The following is a 14,983-nucleotide window of genomic DNA, read 5'->3' on the forward strand; positions in this document are numbered from 1 at the left end:
CCACAGGTCCCATCCGTGCTTACACCGTGCCGAGAGACGTATCACGAACGAAACAGAGAGTTAGCAATTCGTGTAGCCTAAGAATTATTCCACTGCCTAGATAACGCATCCACTCCTCGGTATATATTATATGCAAAAATTTAAGGTGACAGCAAAACATCACTTACCACACCAATCAGGGCCTGTACCGCAATATCCAGATACGCTGCAGCAATCGCCAAATTTCGAGCCAGAACATGTCTTATTACCTGGGAATAGTGGGCCACAAGTTCCGTCAAAACTTATGTTTCCATCATCTTTCTCACAGGCGCCAGCCAAGCAATTTCCGACACCTAGTCATCATTAGAGAGCGAGAATGCAGAGCTGTAAATGGATAGTTACCAGCTAATTACTTACCGCACCAGTCAGATCCAGTCCCACAATACCCACTGGTGCTGCAACAGTCACCAAAACTGGATCCTGTGCATGAGACATTTAAAGAGCATTTCCCATCTACGCTAATGGCCATAGTAGCATTGTCAGGACGTCCTGTTTCCTTTGGTGGGACAGGTTTTGTGGGGGTTGTGTTCCCCGGGGTGGGATCATCCGCAGTAGGAGTTGGTTCAGGGGTAGCAAAGTCGTCCTGAGCACTATCGCTCGGGAAAGTGGGAGCCGTACTACTGGGAGCAGGGAGTTCTGGCACCGGCTTAGTTGGCGAGGAATCAACGGGTGTAGAAGGAGCTGGGTTATTGGGCATAGTGTCCGTCGGAGTGACGTCTTCTGGATCTAAGTCATCGAGATCACAAGGCCCACAGCGATTGTTCGATTTACACTGAAAATAATGGCAGATTAATTAAAGGTAGTGAGAGTTTGGAGATATTGAGCCTTACGCATCTAGCATATATATGTTAGTCGTTTGGACAGCTTTTTTTGTAACGAGTAAAGTAAACTCACGAGCCAAACTCTGAGCCCTTACATACGGTCCCATATCCTTCTCCACAATTTCCATCTGTGGAAATTGGCTCTTTTTCAATCGGAGATATGCAGATCGCATGATCTGCCCACAAGTTGGAGCAAGTCCGATCCAGCTAAATTTTGAGCACTGATTAGCAACGCTGAGGTATGCGAACCATAAACTGTTGATTAAATCTACATTGAGGACTTAGTTGACACTCACCTCCACATTAAAGCGCTTGATTTCATAGATTGAGATCCCCCTGGAACTTATGAATAAAAATCTTCACATATGGTTAACGCTAATCACACTTACAACTTGGCCGCAATCCTTCCGCACTATAATTTTATGATTAGCAAGCATTAATTTGACAATGCTATGAGGTATATAACTAACAGTATCACCTTCAACTACGTCGTAATATTGGCCACAGTTTTCAATAGCCCCTGGGTGTGTTGGAAGTGCTGGGGTAGCTAGTGGGAACATTAGTTTTAAAATCTGTGATAAGAACTTGGATTAGAAACTTACAAGCTCCATCATAGACCCCATCTGCTCTTTTTGCAACAGGCGAAGGTGATTCACCTACTTCGGCAGCCGTAGGCTCCGTGCTGGGCGAATCCGAACAGACTGCGTTAATTTTATTGAACTCGTCAACCAGGTACTCTGCAAATTTGCCGGGAGATAGGATAGGCGAAAGAAGCCTTTGTCTCCACATCTTCATGAAACATTCACTACAAAACTACAATATAAAGTCAGATCCTCCAGGAGCCCAGTTGATGCAGAACATTCCGTCACTTACCAAATCCTTGCTATACATATTAGTCACAGATATCTCATCTGGATCAGCGGCAGCGTCTGCTTCTATGAGGACCTGGTCATCGCACTGGGATGGAGGATCATCGCCATAACATAGATCCAAGAACCATCTTAATATTGTCAGAGTTGCATACAGACTAAAGAATTCAGCACGAGGGCATACTTAGAATTTCCATCGCTTTCCCAACCCTGAGATTCCAGAAAACACCAATTATTAAAGCTGTGCAGTGTTAGAATTGACTGACAAACTTAAAACATAAACAGTCATACCTATCTTGCAAGCAAGCCATATCAAAGCCCGCAATGTACTTCAAGGGGATTGTATAAGGCTCAATGAGATGGTCGTCAATATTGATTCGGTCTCCTGCACATTGAGCTTCCACGTCGGAGAGCCATGTTGAAAGAGTCTCCGAGCATTCCGCTGTGCACAACGCCGTTACATTATCCCTAAACCAGACTATCAAGTTATCATCCATCAGTAAAGGTATTTCGACCATGGATATGAGAAGGAAGAGACATATTGGAAGGGCGAATACAATCATCATCGGCACCATTGGCAACTCGGGCGATATTGATAGCATCACAATCGATGGTTTGGTTCCTTTGCAATTATTAGCAACATGTTCAATAAACGGTGATTTAACTGGTCAAATCATACAGAGCTGCTAAACAACCATCTGATATCCCAATGGAGGTACCAATAGCAGTATCCTCATATTTAGCGTATAAGTTGAATTCAGTTGTTGCCAGTGGAACGAACACCAAGCTAAATAACAGCAATACAAACGACTTCATGTCTGTTGCAAAGACAGCACAAAGGAAGGGTTCGCCGTAAGGAAAATTGATATGCTGCTAGTAGTTTTAAAAGGAGGGATAAAATGAGGATGTAACAATTCAGTCAATTAACGGAACAGCCGTTGCTATTATATATTTACCCGTTGAAAATGAACTAGTCCGTAGGATAGAACGAAGGGGAAAAGGAAAACGAAAACAAGTAGAAATTAAAACAGGGGAAAATAAACAATACAGAGAATACTCTGCATGTTGTATAATGGAATGAGCAGCCCAGAAGCGTGGCCGAGAGGAAGCGGCAATCCAGTCCTGCAGCTCCTGAGATAGTAGGCCCATTGCGCATGGCCGTACGGAGCATCTTGTTGCGAAGATAAATATCTGAGGACTCATTTCTCTTTTGATATGAGTTTGTACAACTGCATGTCGAGCTTGTTAATGTCTTAAACTGAAAGGTGTGATCAGGAGTTATGCGTACAGAACATGTATATATCGACCACACCTCAGTTGCAAAATTTCAAGAGCTAACATTCAGATACAGGACAAACAGCCGCTTATACCACCCGACGAACCTCCCGAAGCAATGGAGGTGACAGAAGGAGGTTCCATGTGTTAAAAGGAGAGGAAGGGTTTACCAGGCTTGGATGGTTGGCTGGGTATCTGCATCACGCAAAAATATATTTCCGCCAACTTCTCAACTTCAATTTTGCACGTTTTCGAGTTGAAAATGAAACTTCTATCTGTTATTTCCTTTCGTTACACATAACTATCTGCTTTATCTCTTCTAGGTATCTAACTAGAAACTTAATGTCATCGCAGCTCTATACTGGTCGACCCATCACCATCATAAATTCATTACATATCCCACCCTTATTTCAGAGTATATATATGTAGCAATGAGTCTCTCAGGGGGGAAATGCCGTTGCTCTAACCCCTCAAATTCGTACGGATGGTCTCAATATCTTCACTGGTAAAACCCAACTTGTCCCGAAGATAACCCTCTGCACCATTCTCAAATCCCTCTTCCACGAATCCTAGAAACTGCACCATCGTCTCATACATTATCCCCCCAGCGACTAGAATGCCCCGAGTCGTCGACTCATCAAGATCTTTCTTACCAAGTAGCGAACCATACAGAGCTTCCCTTACAGGCTCGAAACCCACTCGGGTTAGCACGTAATCGTCCACGATTATATCCGGCGAATAGTCGGCAATACGAAGGATGAGGGCAGCTAAGACTCCTGTCCTATCCTTGCCGGCTGCACGATTGGAGAACAGGTATAGCGAATGTCAAAGGCTCACAAACCAATCTCCCAAAGAAAACTCAGGGGAAAGAGAAATTTCTTTACCTGTACAATGGAAAAAGAAGGGCTGCTTCGGGAAGTCCCGTATATGCTCGAAAACAGCTCGGTAGATAGGCACATGAGTGACCAAAATATTTTGATACATCTTAAGCATGGTTGCTGCAGGGTCGCCCACAGCATAATCAGCCCAATTAAAACGCACTGTGTCCTGCGCTGTTGGCAGCCAGTGAATTTGCACACCCTCGATTTCGGGCGATGGGAACCTGTCCCGTTCTGCCGCAGTTCTCAAATCAAAGACCTTTTTCACCCCCAAGCCAGTTGTAAGTTTGACCTTGCCTTCTTCCTCGAGAAAAGCGAGCATTCCAGAGCGGAAGATGTAATTCTGCTTCAGGGATGTTAGCGTGGCATGGGGATAGCTAAGATCCCTAAAGTTAAAAAGACCAGGAACAGAAATGAATGGAGGACTGGCAAGAATATGAGAGACGACATCGGCCGATATGGCGTTCAGAACATCGGTTTCGACGACATCGCGGAGGACGTAGGTTGGAACCTGGACGCTGGAACCCATGTTGAACTCGCTTATCGTATCTGTTTCCGATACGTTCGCAATTACGGTCTTTCTTTCAACCCCTTCATAAATCAGCCAAATGCGGGAATTATGTGTGCTTTGAGAAACCAGGACATTTAGTCCTTCAGCCTTAAAGTGAACAACCGCCACGTCGCCCCATAAAGTTATTGTCGAAGCCCCCTCATCATGATCCTGGCCTGCACGCTAACAGGCAACGGCGGATGAACTGATGTCTGGCCAATCACACGCCGACTCCTTGGTCTGGTGAGATGCGTAAAAAGGCCAAGCGCGCACTTTTTCCAGCGGAGTATTCAGCGTCCTTGGTGGACCAACTCTGCAACCAAAATGAAACAACAGGAAGAATTCTCTTTGAAATCAAGTGGTTTTATTTGCTTCCTCATCTGATATACCGTACCTTTCAAAGTAAAGTACGTAGAATATCTAGTGAAAATGTCAACCTGTATCATGATACTGAGAAATGTAACTCCTCTTTCTCTTTCGTATTTCTCAAGCATTTCATCGGCGAATCATAAACAACCAAAAGAGAAGAAGAAGAAGGGGGTGGGATTTGTTGCATGTTAAGGACAAACCATGTACATGAGAAATATCGTATAAGGCAGGAGAGAATCGAAAAGAGGAAAGTTAACATAAAAGACAGTAAGGGAGACTATTCTCGAAGATTCAATCGGGGTAACTAACAAAGGAAAATCAATCGAAAGAAAAAAATAACGTAAAAGAAAATAAAAATAGGATGAGGGAAACAAGAGGAAGAATGTTAATATATATAACGTTGAGAAGTGAAATAGGTTAGGTTAGTTAATCAACCAACTCCTGAAACTTTCAAGAGGGGGCGAGTTCGTCATCATCGCCCAACATACCAAGTATACATGATTGGTGCGGGACATATTAATTGTGTGTGAATAAAAAGTCGAAGTAACACAGAAAGGGTGAATCGGCAGTTGGACAAAGGCATAAAAATGTAACTCCAACAAACCAACTTCGAATGGACCGCCAGACCTGCTTGCAAGAACCAACCATACAAATTGGGAGAAGGTAAATAAGATAACATTAGGAAAGAAATAGGCTGCAAGGAACGGAAACGGTCGTGTTATACACGCCATGGTCGGATGTCAGGAAGACCGCCTATCCTAACGATTAAATTTCCAGCTGCTGGAAATAGGACGAAAGAGAGGGAGGAGGGATAATAGGCGGTACAGTTAGTTAGTCATTTATCCCCTCTCTGCCAGCCGTTTAAATACGCCATGATCCCCACACCTAAAAGGACTACACCGAGCATCGAAGCGTACGGCGCACTGTGGTCCAGCATGTTTTTATGACGCTGTTTCACATACGCTCCATATACCTCCTTGCTTGCTTGATCGAGTTGGTGAGATGTTAAGCTAGTGTTTTGTGGACCTTTGCTGAGCCAGCCTCTCGTTCAAGATATCATCCAGAGTATCACATTCAGTGTGAGAATCATCCAAACCGATTTTGATGGCTTCCGATGATGAACTAGCGGAGGTTTCAGTTTGGGTCCTTCGAATCTGTTCGATCATTTCACCAAGGGATTTGCGGCTCTCAAAAGCCTCGTTTTCAGCTTTCTCCGCAGACTGTTTATACTTGGCGACTTGTTTCCTCATTTCGTCCATTTCAGCAATCATGCTATCGAGGCGCTGTTGGAGCTGCTGAGAAATTGCATCAGACGACGTCTTGCTCTGCTGAGGCAGGATCGAATCAGAAGATAGGTTTGACTCTTCCGGTTCTGAAGGTTCAACAAGAGATATCTCTTCAACTACTACAGTTGTGCCGTTCTCTGATGTAGAGTGCGGTTCACAGACTGCCACTACTTCCGAATCTGCTTTCTGTTCAGAGACACTTCCCTCAAGGTTTCGTGCTCGTTCCTCAGCCTGTTCTCTGGCTGCACGCTCCGTCAAGAGTAGATTTTCTAGCTCTTTAACTCGAGCACCCTGTGCATCAAGGTCTTTCTTAGCTGACGCCAACGCTTCTATAAGTGATAGTATCTGGCTTGATTCCCGATTTGCTGACGAATGAATGGGAGCCTTGGGTTTCTCCGTGTCAGATCGTTTCAAACTCGGTTGTGACATAGAATCCGAGTTGGTATGAGGCGGAGCATCAGGCTTCTCTGGTAAGGGTTGTTGTGGTGGGGGGGCTGGTGGGTCTGAAAATCTGGATATCTGATCCACTTTTGGCATCTTGGGGCGTCCGTTCACTAAACGCCCACCGCCATGACTCTCGGTGGGAGAATGTTTTGCCCGTTCTTTTTCTAAGATATCATGGGGAGACCAAATGACTTAGAAAGTTGTTGGTTTGGTTGAGATCGTGAGCCCTGTTGTTTTGCTTGTTTCATCTCAGACTGGGGGGAGCAAATGCATGTCAGCACCATTCAAATTCCGCAAGGGGCGCATCTAATACATACCGATAGCCGTTTCACCACCTGCTCGATAGAGATGGGGGAGAGCCAGTAGTTCATTTGTCGCTGTTGGTGTAAAATGCCCACATGATTTCCAGCCGCGCTTTGGTTGCTGCGATTACTACCAACAGAAGCAGCGCTCCCAGGTCTGCCACGCATGTGCGAAAGAGGTAGGCTGAGATGTGAAGGAAGAAGCCCACCGCCAGCAGTCGGGTCAATGTCGCCAAAGCTCAAATCCAAGATGTTCATATTCGGGCCATAAATTCCAGCATGCTCTACTTTCGCCGAAACTTTATGGTGGACAATAGATTTCTGGTCTTCACTCACAATATCAATCCCAAGCTCAAGCGTGTCATGTTCTCGAAGTTCGTGTGGTTCGGAATCGCGATTCTCCGGAGATAAACGTTGCCCATTGACGAACGTTCCATTGGATGATTTCACATCTCTTATCCAAATTTTCCCCGCCCGGTCAGCCCAAACTTCTGCATGCTGTCGTGAGAGCACTTTTGAATCAAAATAACCATTCACCGGCGTGGGAACCGTTTTCGCGTTAGTTTGTCTTCCAACACGGAGTACTTCAGGGAAATAGGGAACCGTTATCTGCTTTCTTTCAAATGTCCCATTTACTGGCAATAACGTCAGGATCGCCGGAGGGTCACTGGGTAAGGCCCCATTGGTGAGTCGGCTGCCATTTTGTTGCTGGTTTTGGATCGCATGTTGAGACGGGGCAACTGGGGTCGGTTGATGAAGAGCAGACATAGCGGATGACGCAGAGGTCCCAGACGGTGTTATGGACACAGGTTGAGATCTTGCATTCGTCACCCCGGACACTGGTTCAGCCTTCGAGTTAGACCAACTATATTTGTATGGCTTTTTCTTGGATGCCGCGGATCCCGACTCGTTGGATGCGTGGTTAGCATTACTGTGTTGCGAATTCGCGATTATAGTAGATGTTGAAGACGAGTTTGAATTCAGTGACGATGAAGAGTTTGCTCGTTGGACACTTTTCCTAGGCATAAACATTCGTAGTCCTTCGTCTGAGTTCGAAGGGGTAAGCGTTCCTTGTCCACCATCAACGGCAGGATGCCACCCCAAACGAGGCCCAGATTGCACACTTGGTGGAGACGCCACAGCAGTCATGGATAAGGATAAGGCAGCGGATCCGGATGCAGCAATCCTCGTTCAAATGGGTCAATCGCAGCAGACTGACTAAACTGCTCCTGATCAGAAGAATCTGTGTCGACTACGCGAGACACACAGGCGGCTCGAAAACACGTAGAGTGTTCCAACCAGCATAGGGAACCCTTCGGCAATGCGCGGATATGGGATATGAATAGGGGAGTGTGTGTGTGTGTGTGTTTCGCTTGAGGACCGTAAACCTTGAAGGATGGATAGATAGATGTAGGATCGTCGTAAGCTCGTGCTCAAATTTTTTGTTTTTTTAAAAAAGTCGGCCCTGAACTTAAAAGGAACAGATATAGCATCAAGGGAAGGGCTAAAAGACAATTGCTAGGTCATGGAAAATTGAACATGTCAAACACTGCACTCACAAGCCTAGCAAATTGCGATAGGGCCTAGGTCGTGAAAGGTCTGGGCAGGCGACTGGTCTCGCGAGATGTTCCAAGATGGGGCTCGGCGGCAACAGCATCCACAACAGCAGCAAACAGAGAGGAAGATGGGGTCAAGAGATTGATAACTCTATGGTAACCAAAGAAGCTCGCAAGAAACTATCACAGCACCGGGTCCAAGGGAGCTGGAACGCAATGTTGGCCAGTGGGGAGATGGACAGTAGAAGAATCATCCCAAGAAAGGGTCAAGTGTATGATATGTCACGTGAAAGCTGGGCCGATAAGCGAAACTAGCCTAAAAGAGGCTAGTCTCTCCTGAACTGGTAGCCTTTTTGCCGCTTAGTCAGATTTCATGGCCCGTAAACTTTGGGGAAGCTCAGGGCAAAACAAAACCGAAACGGCTATTTGAAACTTCTGTTCAAGATCCTCCACCTCCCTTGCGTGCGCTCTGCGGAAAATTTCCCAATTTGTTCAAAAGAAAGTCGTATTTTGTCGTCCGACAATAATGCCGCCAGTGGTGTCTGCAAGTGGTGGGGGTGGCATGCATGGTCCCTCGACCTTTGACAAGTGTCAGTCTCCCACTGCTCCATCCAAGTTAACCATTGAGATCTAGAATTTTGCTGACTGATATATCTCAATAGTTAAAATGGGGGCAATGATGGGCGGATGTATGTTCCTTCTTCTGTTCTGCGACTTCTCCAGAATTTTTGGTGTTGCATTGCTTTGCGAGCCTTCCATATTAACGGCTTACAGCGGTTGGTCTCATTATGGGGTTCATCATGGGTGAGAATCACGGATTACCGCACAAAATAGAAGAAATTAGGTGTGATTGACAACTCTGTCAGGAACTGTTGCGATATTTCAGTATGGTGCCGGACCGAACGGCGTGATGCGCACCCTGGGCAAATATATGATCGGTTCGGGCGCAACTTTCGGGTATTTCAATTTTTCTTATTCGTACCCGCTGATATCTCGACCCTTTCCAAGGAGGATTTTTTTTCTGATGAGGCACGTCTAACAAAATTTAGATTTTTTATGTCGATTGGAAGCGTTATCCGAACAGAAGGACACCCCAACTCCTACCAAGTGTGGGCTAGAGCTCGAGGAGCTCCCATGATGATTCCCCGCCAGTACCACCCCCGCCCACGACACGATTAGATGTGAACATGCATATATGTACAATAGGATAAGGAAGGCATATTCGGGGCTAGGCATATTATACAACATGTTATATTTATTTATTTAATGGGAGCAGGAACGGCACCCGTGTATCTAACTTCGACGATTCTTCCCCTGGCATGGGACCGAAGAAACATTTCATCTCAACACTCCTAGGATATGAGGTTATATTTTGACTATGGCGTTTCGCACGATGGAAAAAAAATGAAACAACCCTTTTGTACAAGTAGTCGAGATCATTATCTTCACAACATTGTACGGTTTCGGAACTTCCGGTGGCGGTCGGCCCAACAAGTGCCGGTGATATCTTGATGGGCTAGCCAAAAAATCACGACCCTTAGAAATTATTTTGAATGGCTCGCCTCGATCTGCTCCTATGTCGGGTTCGGAAGAAATTGATCGTCAACGGACATTAGAACCGCGGAATGAAGGGTTGCGTGCAAGTTGAACATTGTAAATTGCCCAAGAACAGGCGAAATGTAATAGACTCGCACGGCATTTATGTCTGCAGAGTATACACTGACTGGGCCAATGAATCGTGTATGAAGCCTGTATGCGAAAGTGGAACACAGGTATCAATATTCTCCCTGATTTCAGTGCCCAACCAACCATATGTAAACATGGTTTCTGTCCGTTTGATCTTTCCGAGTCCCTGGACTCGAAAGAAGGGGGAAAGTAGGCCAGCAATACCTACCGCAAGAAGTAGCCCGCGATATCGCAAGTCGCCCCACGGATACGCAAAACTCGTATAGATTCCAAAAGAACCTTGGAAATAAGGTGCCTGTGCCTGAGTTTTTCAATGATGACAGCGAACGTTATAGTGTTGCGCATGGGCAGCGAGTGGTGGATATGTTTCTCAGAACATCGTAGTTTCCGGAGTTTTACTCCATTGGATGTCATGATTCTGTACGAAAAATGAATTTCTGAAGACACACAAATTTGGGCTGCCTACCCAGGTAAGTAGCTGACTAGGCCAACAAGGAAATAAAGAAGTTTGATAGGAGGAAAATATGTATGGCAAACCAACCTCAAAATATCGAGGTAGCTATACGCCATAGAAGTCCAGGAATACATTTCCTCTTTTACAAAAAAAAAAAAAAAAGGGGGTTGCATTGGCAATAAATCCCGTCCAAAGAAGAAGGGGAAACCCCAAGGGACATGAGCCCAGTTCTTGTCATTCTCCCTTGAAATCGCAGGCTGGGTAGCAGAAGAGATGATTTCAGTGCAAGAAACAATGGCATTCCTGAAGGAAAACACATGGCAAAAAGGGATACGAGAAGATGTGGTCTCCAGCTCACTATCGGCGACCAACGCGCTCAAAGCTCCAGGGGACTCCGTGCCAGAATAAGGGGAGCGCATAAAGTGATCGTCCCTCCTAGTTCTCCAATAAGAGAGTCTGCAAAATGGTAAAAACCAAAAACGAACGAGGAAATCATGCGATCAGCCAATCGAATGCGATGCGGCTCAAATAATCTCCTCAGCCTCGCCACTTTTCCAAGGAGGGAGCGCAAACAAAAAGCCAGACTCATCCCCTTTTCCCAGAGAATTGTTCCAGTACGCACTCCGTCAATTACAGCGCTGACGGAGTATTGCCGACGTACATACATACATCGACTGCGGATGATATTTTTCATCACAAATATTGACACAGAGGGTCGAAACGAGAGATAACGATCTCTCTGCTGCCTCGCAAAGAGGTAATCATCTAGGCTGTTCTATTTAATTTTTTTTTTTTCGCTGATCTGCGATCGTCGGTCAGGGCCCATACAGACCAAGCTCTGTGACAGAACAGCTAGCTACTGCGTATCGCTCAGTGGTTCTAAGACGACAGAGAGTGCTACATAGCTGCCCACGAGGTTGCTGAATTTTTAGTTTAGTTAAACTATAGAAGCTCTTTGCCTGTATCATACCGTCACTAATAGAGATGAATACACGAGCAGTGAAAATCTTGGTCGGGAACAACTTAGACCCGGCTCAAGTACTAATCTTTTTCCTAGCTCGCTTTCATTTCACTTGCAAATGCCACAAGACCGTATTGGATACCATGTCGTAGGAGGAGCAAGCAGGCCGCGAGGTGAAGCTGGCGAGCGCACGAAACATCGAGTGGGGGCCTGCGTTTGTTTGGTTGTGAGAAGGGAAAAGGGAGGTACCTTTAGGTAGATTCCACGAATGTTAATTTTAACAACAGTTGGAGCGAGCGCTTCTTATTCTTCCCGGCGTTAGCAACAAGTTCAAGCCCCGACGTCCGAAGTGTTAGTCACCTTCGTGTTAATGGGTCTCACGGGCTTTGGGAGTTTGAAAGGCAGAGAGGGTGACAGAGTGAAGTTTCAAAATAACCATAAAGATCACTTCGGATCAAAAAGAGTGTATGAAACTGAGGCCAGCGGGCGTTTTGTGAGAAAGCTGTTTCGAACGGTTTACATCCGAAACGGTGATTGAGGCTTGTCCTAGATATTAGTTCGTAATTCGTATATTTCTAAGTTGGGTCTCTCTCAATGTAGCGTAAAACTCATGAGTAGGCAATGATAATCCTCGATTCACCCTCGTAATTCATGAGAGAATAAAATATCCATCCCCTTGTCTTGGGTGAGGCGCATCTATGTAGCGTATATTTTCTGCCCGCGTTTCATGCATTGGGCGTTGAGTTTGACAGGCGACGGACTCGGCCACTTCCAGAGGCTGTACTCCTAGGCTAATTTAGTATATGAAGTGACCTCCAAGACGAACAAGACGAACACAGCAATGCTCATTGTAACTTCTCAAGCTAAGTTAGCCTCCTACGTAGTTGGCTCAAGTTGACGAACTCGATTCGTTTCTCCGACAAAACCAGTCTGCTGCAGGCATATGTGAACAATTTTCTCCTTGCTTCTTTCATGATTTGGAGAATTCCAGGCAAATCAAAATGCCTCGCGTGATCTTCCAAGCGCTGTCATCACGTCAAGGGTACGAGCCAACCACAAGACAGCATTGTTGAAGATTGGCTTTCAATTATTAACGCGAGCAAGGTTTTGGTGTCCGTTTTTTGACTACCATTATCGACTACCCGGAGCGAAGCCCATGCTTTCATCGAGTCCGAGGAGAGCAGTTGAACTCTCAGTCACTGCGGCAGCAGAAACAGCAAGCCTTTTCAGGGGTTAAGGGTTGTCATCGTAATGCAGATATCAACTGGAGAAAGTTCTGTTTCTTCTCCTTTGTTTGTTGGCGGGGAAAATGGAGAGGAAAATGTTTGTTGCTTGTTGAACAGTGATGCAGCATTTGTTGGCCCTAGGCTGCCTATCACGGACTAGCGCCCCACACATATATACATACCTCAGCTGCCTACATGCTAATACAACCACTGAGACGTCCCACCACATTTGCCGCCGTGCATTTCCGGGTTTTGTCATCTGTGCAATCTGTGCTCGCATGTAATAAACAGGGGCCCTCGTTTCAGCCGGTGATGACACGCGGTAAGCAGCCAAGAAGCTCGGTCCAACGTATCGAATTACATCAGCCTTGGATAAAATACAAGGAGCGAAGAGATCGGTAATTTTATTATTATGACATGTCAAGAATCTTGTCAGAGTTTATTTCCTTTCGCTGCTGGAAGAACTAAGTCAGAATGTTCGATAGTAATGGGGCGGCGACTTGCCAGTACCAGGGCCCAAGGTCGTCCGTCTTCCTTCGCGTTCTTCAAGGTTGGCCAACGTGGACCCGACAGAGTCAAAGGGTTTCTCTTCAATGTTAAAAGGACGAAATCCAATCAGGGCATGCGCTAATGGCGTGAGATGGTTGAGATCCAGGCACAACACAGGGGCAAAAGGAAGCCAAACCGTGGAACGTGGCAAGAAAGAAGTTGGTTGCCGAACCCGCAAGCAGTAAGGGAGTAGCATTGTTCCTTGGTTTTCCGCAAGAAATACTTCATCTCAGAGGTTTGCCCGGCTGCGCTTGGGTTGGGCCGCCCTGCTGGTCCCTTGGTCGGCAAAGGATGGGGCCTAAATAATTGGAAAGCTGGTGCTGGTTGGGTGGAGAACAGAGTTTGCTCAGTTAAATTGTGTTGCTAACTTTCGTTGTTGTTAGCGCGTGAAGTTGGGGTGTTGTGGCTGCCGCTGAGGACGATGATAATACACGGATCTTGGTTATTATTTATTCAACATCGTGTCGCCTGGTTATTGTGGTTTTTTCCTCGTTCCCTCCCCTTGCCAACTCTCCCTTTTCAGTCGCTATATACCGCTCTTTTCGCTCTCAGGCATTTCCCAACCACCCACGCTCTTTAAGCCTTCATCCCATTGCGTGTGAGCCGCGCTCTTTACGCTCTCTTTTACCAGCTGTATTTCCCACTCCTGAATCGTTTCGCACCCTCACGTCCCTGCGCACGATCAGGGCCAGAGAATCCCCCCCATTTAGATCCAGCAGCGCCTGAATCCCTCCCATCTCGATTTGCGAATCCAAGCTGCATCAACTGAAGAACTACTCTCCTTTGCCCTCGCAAACCTACGGTCTCTCAGCCGACTCCTATCCATAATACGAAATTATCGTCGCAGGGCGCCTACCGATAACAATCCAGACCAATATTCCCTTCTTGTCCAGTCTGAGTGGTGTCGGTTACATAAACCAACACAAGGACCAACCACCTCCTACATACATATACATAGAATCGCTGCAGAAACGGAGAACCAAAAATGAATATCCTCTCTTTTTTCTCCGCGCTGTTCCTTCTGCTTGCGACTCAGCTCGTAGCTGCTGAAGATAGCATGGTCACCTCCACGAGAACCACCACGACCACCAACACCATCACTGTGACCATCATCCGCTCCGTCGCCAGCTCCTCCACCATCGGGGCCACTACCATAATCCCCACGGCTGCTGCATCTACAACTGCAGACGCCTCTTCGTCTTCTACGCCAAACATTGCCATTGCTGCAACACCAACCGCAATGCCAATGCTAATGGCTGGAGGTCTCGCCGTGATCCTAGGCGCGGCACTCTAAAATCCTTTGAAGAAAAGAAGCTAATCGGAAATGGGTGTGGAGTGGTGAAGGAAGCGGGAGTCGGGGAAGTGAATTGGAGAGAAGGGCTTGCAGAGGAAGCAAAGATAAAACCAACACATGATTGATGGATTGATTGATTATTGACGGATTGATTGACACCTAGGGGGTTTTGGTGGCACTGCTGTTTTCATTAACTTTTGTATACGATTTTTTATTGTTCTCTTCGAAAGATACCCACTTTATTTTACCCATTATTGGTGTAAGGTATATATTGGGCTCATTGGAAACTTATCCGAAAATCCATCCATATACGTATATCCACTAGGGTCCCGCCCTGTGTTTTGTTTTTTTTTTTTTTTTAACATTTCGCCTGGGGGGCTCATTGGCCAAATTCCAGAATTTATTTCCATTGGCACAGTATCCC

The 14,983-nt window shown here is 46.1% G+C and overlaps 7 protein-coding genes across 7 annotated transcripts; 4 read left to right on the forward strand and 3 right to left on the reverse strand.

Moving 5' to 3' along the window:
- Positions 1 to 159: 159 nt before the first annotated feature.
- HCAG_05370 (conserved hypothetical protein) lies at positions 160 to 2,545 on the reverse strand (the record flags this gene model as incomplete). Its single annotated transcript, XM_001539853.1, has 9 exons — positions 160 to 332; positions 397 to 811; positions 956 to 1,067; positions 1,250 to 1,272; positions 1,331 to 1,407; positions 1,463 to 1,673; positions 1,734 to 1,860; positions 2,021 to 2,197; positions 2,409 to 2,545. 9 exons carry the CDS (start codon positions 2,543 to 2,545, stop codon positions 160 to 162), a joined length of 1,452 nt encoding a protein of 483 aa, XP_001539903.1.
- A 921-nt stretch (positions 2,546 to 3,466) lies between these two features.
- HCAG_05371 (predicted protein) lies at positions 3,467 to 5,316 on the reverse strand (the record flags this gene model as incomplete). The annotated part of the gene is made up of 4 exons (XM_001539854.1): positions 3,467 to 3,798; positions 3,889 to 4,463; positions 4,827 to 4,852; positions 5,290 to 5,316. 4 exons carry the CDS (start codon positions 5,314 to 5,316, stop codon positions 3,467 to 3,469), a joined length of 960 nt encoding a protein of 319 aa, XP_001539904.1.
- Positions 5,317 to 5,811: 495 nt separating this feature from the next.
- HCAG_05372 (conserved hypothetical protein) lies at positions 5,812 to 7,982 on the reverse strand (the record flags this gene model as incomplete). The annotated part of the gene is made up of 3 exons (XM_001539855.1): positions 5,812 to 6,452; positions 6,716 to 6,785; positions 6,849 to 7,982. The coding sequence occupies 3 exons, from the start codon at positions 7,980 to 7,982 to the stop codon at positions 5,812 to 5,814; spliced, it is 1,845 nt and encodes a 614-aa protein (XP_001539905.1).
- A 485-nt stretch (positions 7,983 to 8,467) lies between these two features.
- Positions 8,468 to 9,568, forward strand: HCAG_05373 (predicted protein; the record flags this gene model as incomplete). Its single annotated transcript, XM_001539856.1, has 5 exons — positions 8,468 to 8,615; positions 9,052 to 9,078; positions 9,164 to 9,193; positions 9,256 to 9,346; positions 9,439 to 9,568. 5 exons carry the CDS (start codon positions 8,468 to 8,470, stop codon positions 9,566 to 9,568), a joined length of 426 nt encoding a protein of 141 aa, XP_001539906.1.
- A 1,255-nt stretch (positions 9,569 to 10,823) lies between these two features.
- HCAG_05374 (predicted protein) lies at positions 10,824 to 10,937 on the forward strand (the record flags this gene model as incomplete). Its single annotated transcript, XM_001539857.1, has 1 exon — positions 10,824 to 10,937. One exon carries the CDS (start codon positions 10,824 to 10,826, stop codon positions 10,935 to 10,937), a length of 114 nt encoding a protein of 37 aa, XP_001539907.1.
- Positions 10,938 to 11,608: 671 nt separating this feature from the next.
- On the forward strand, positions 11,609 to 12,028 carry HCAG_05375 (predicted protein; the record flags this gene model as incomplete). The annotated part of the gene is made up of 2 exons (XM_001539858.1): positions 11,609 to 11,704; positions 11,813 to 12,028. The coding sequence occupies 2 exons, from the start codon at positions 11,609 to 11,611 to the stop codon at positions 12,026 to 12,028; spliced, it is 312 nt and encodes a 103-aa protein (XP_001539908.1).
- A 2,222-nt stretch (positions 12,029 to 14,250) lies between these two features.
- On the forward strand, positions 14,251 to 14,559 carry HCAG_05376 (predicted protein; the record flags this gene model as incomplete). Its single annotated transcript, XM_001539859.1, has 1 exon — positions 14,251 to 14,559. One exon carries the CDS (start codon positions 14,251 to 14,253, stop codon positions 14,557 to 14,559), a length of 309 nt encoding a protein of 102 aa, XP_001539909.1.
- Between the last annotated feature and the right edge of the window lie 424 nt (positions 14,560 to 14,983).

The sequence above is a fragment of the Histoplasma capsulatum genome, genomic scaffold (assembly GCF_000149585.1).
Source record: "Histoplasma capsulatum NAm1 scaffold_5 genomic scaffold, whole genome shotgun sequence".
In the NCBI taxonomy this organism is placed as follows: Eukaryota; Fungi; Ascomycota; class Eurotiomycetes; order Onygenales; family Ajellomycetaceae; genus Histoplasma; species Histoplasma mississippiense.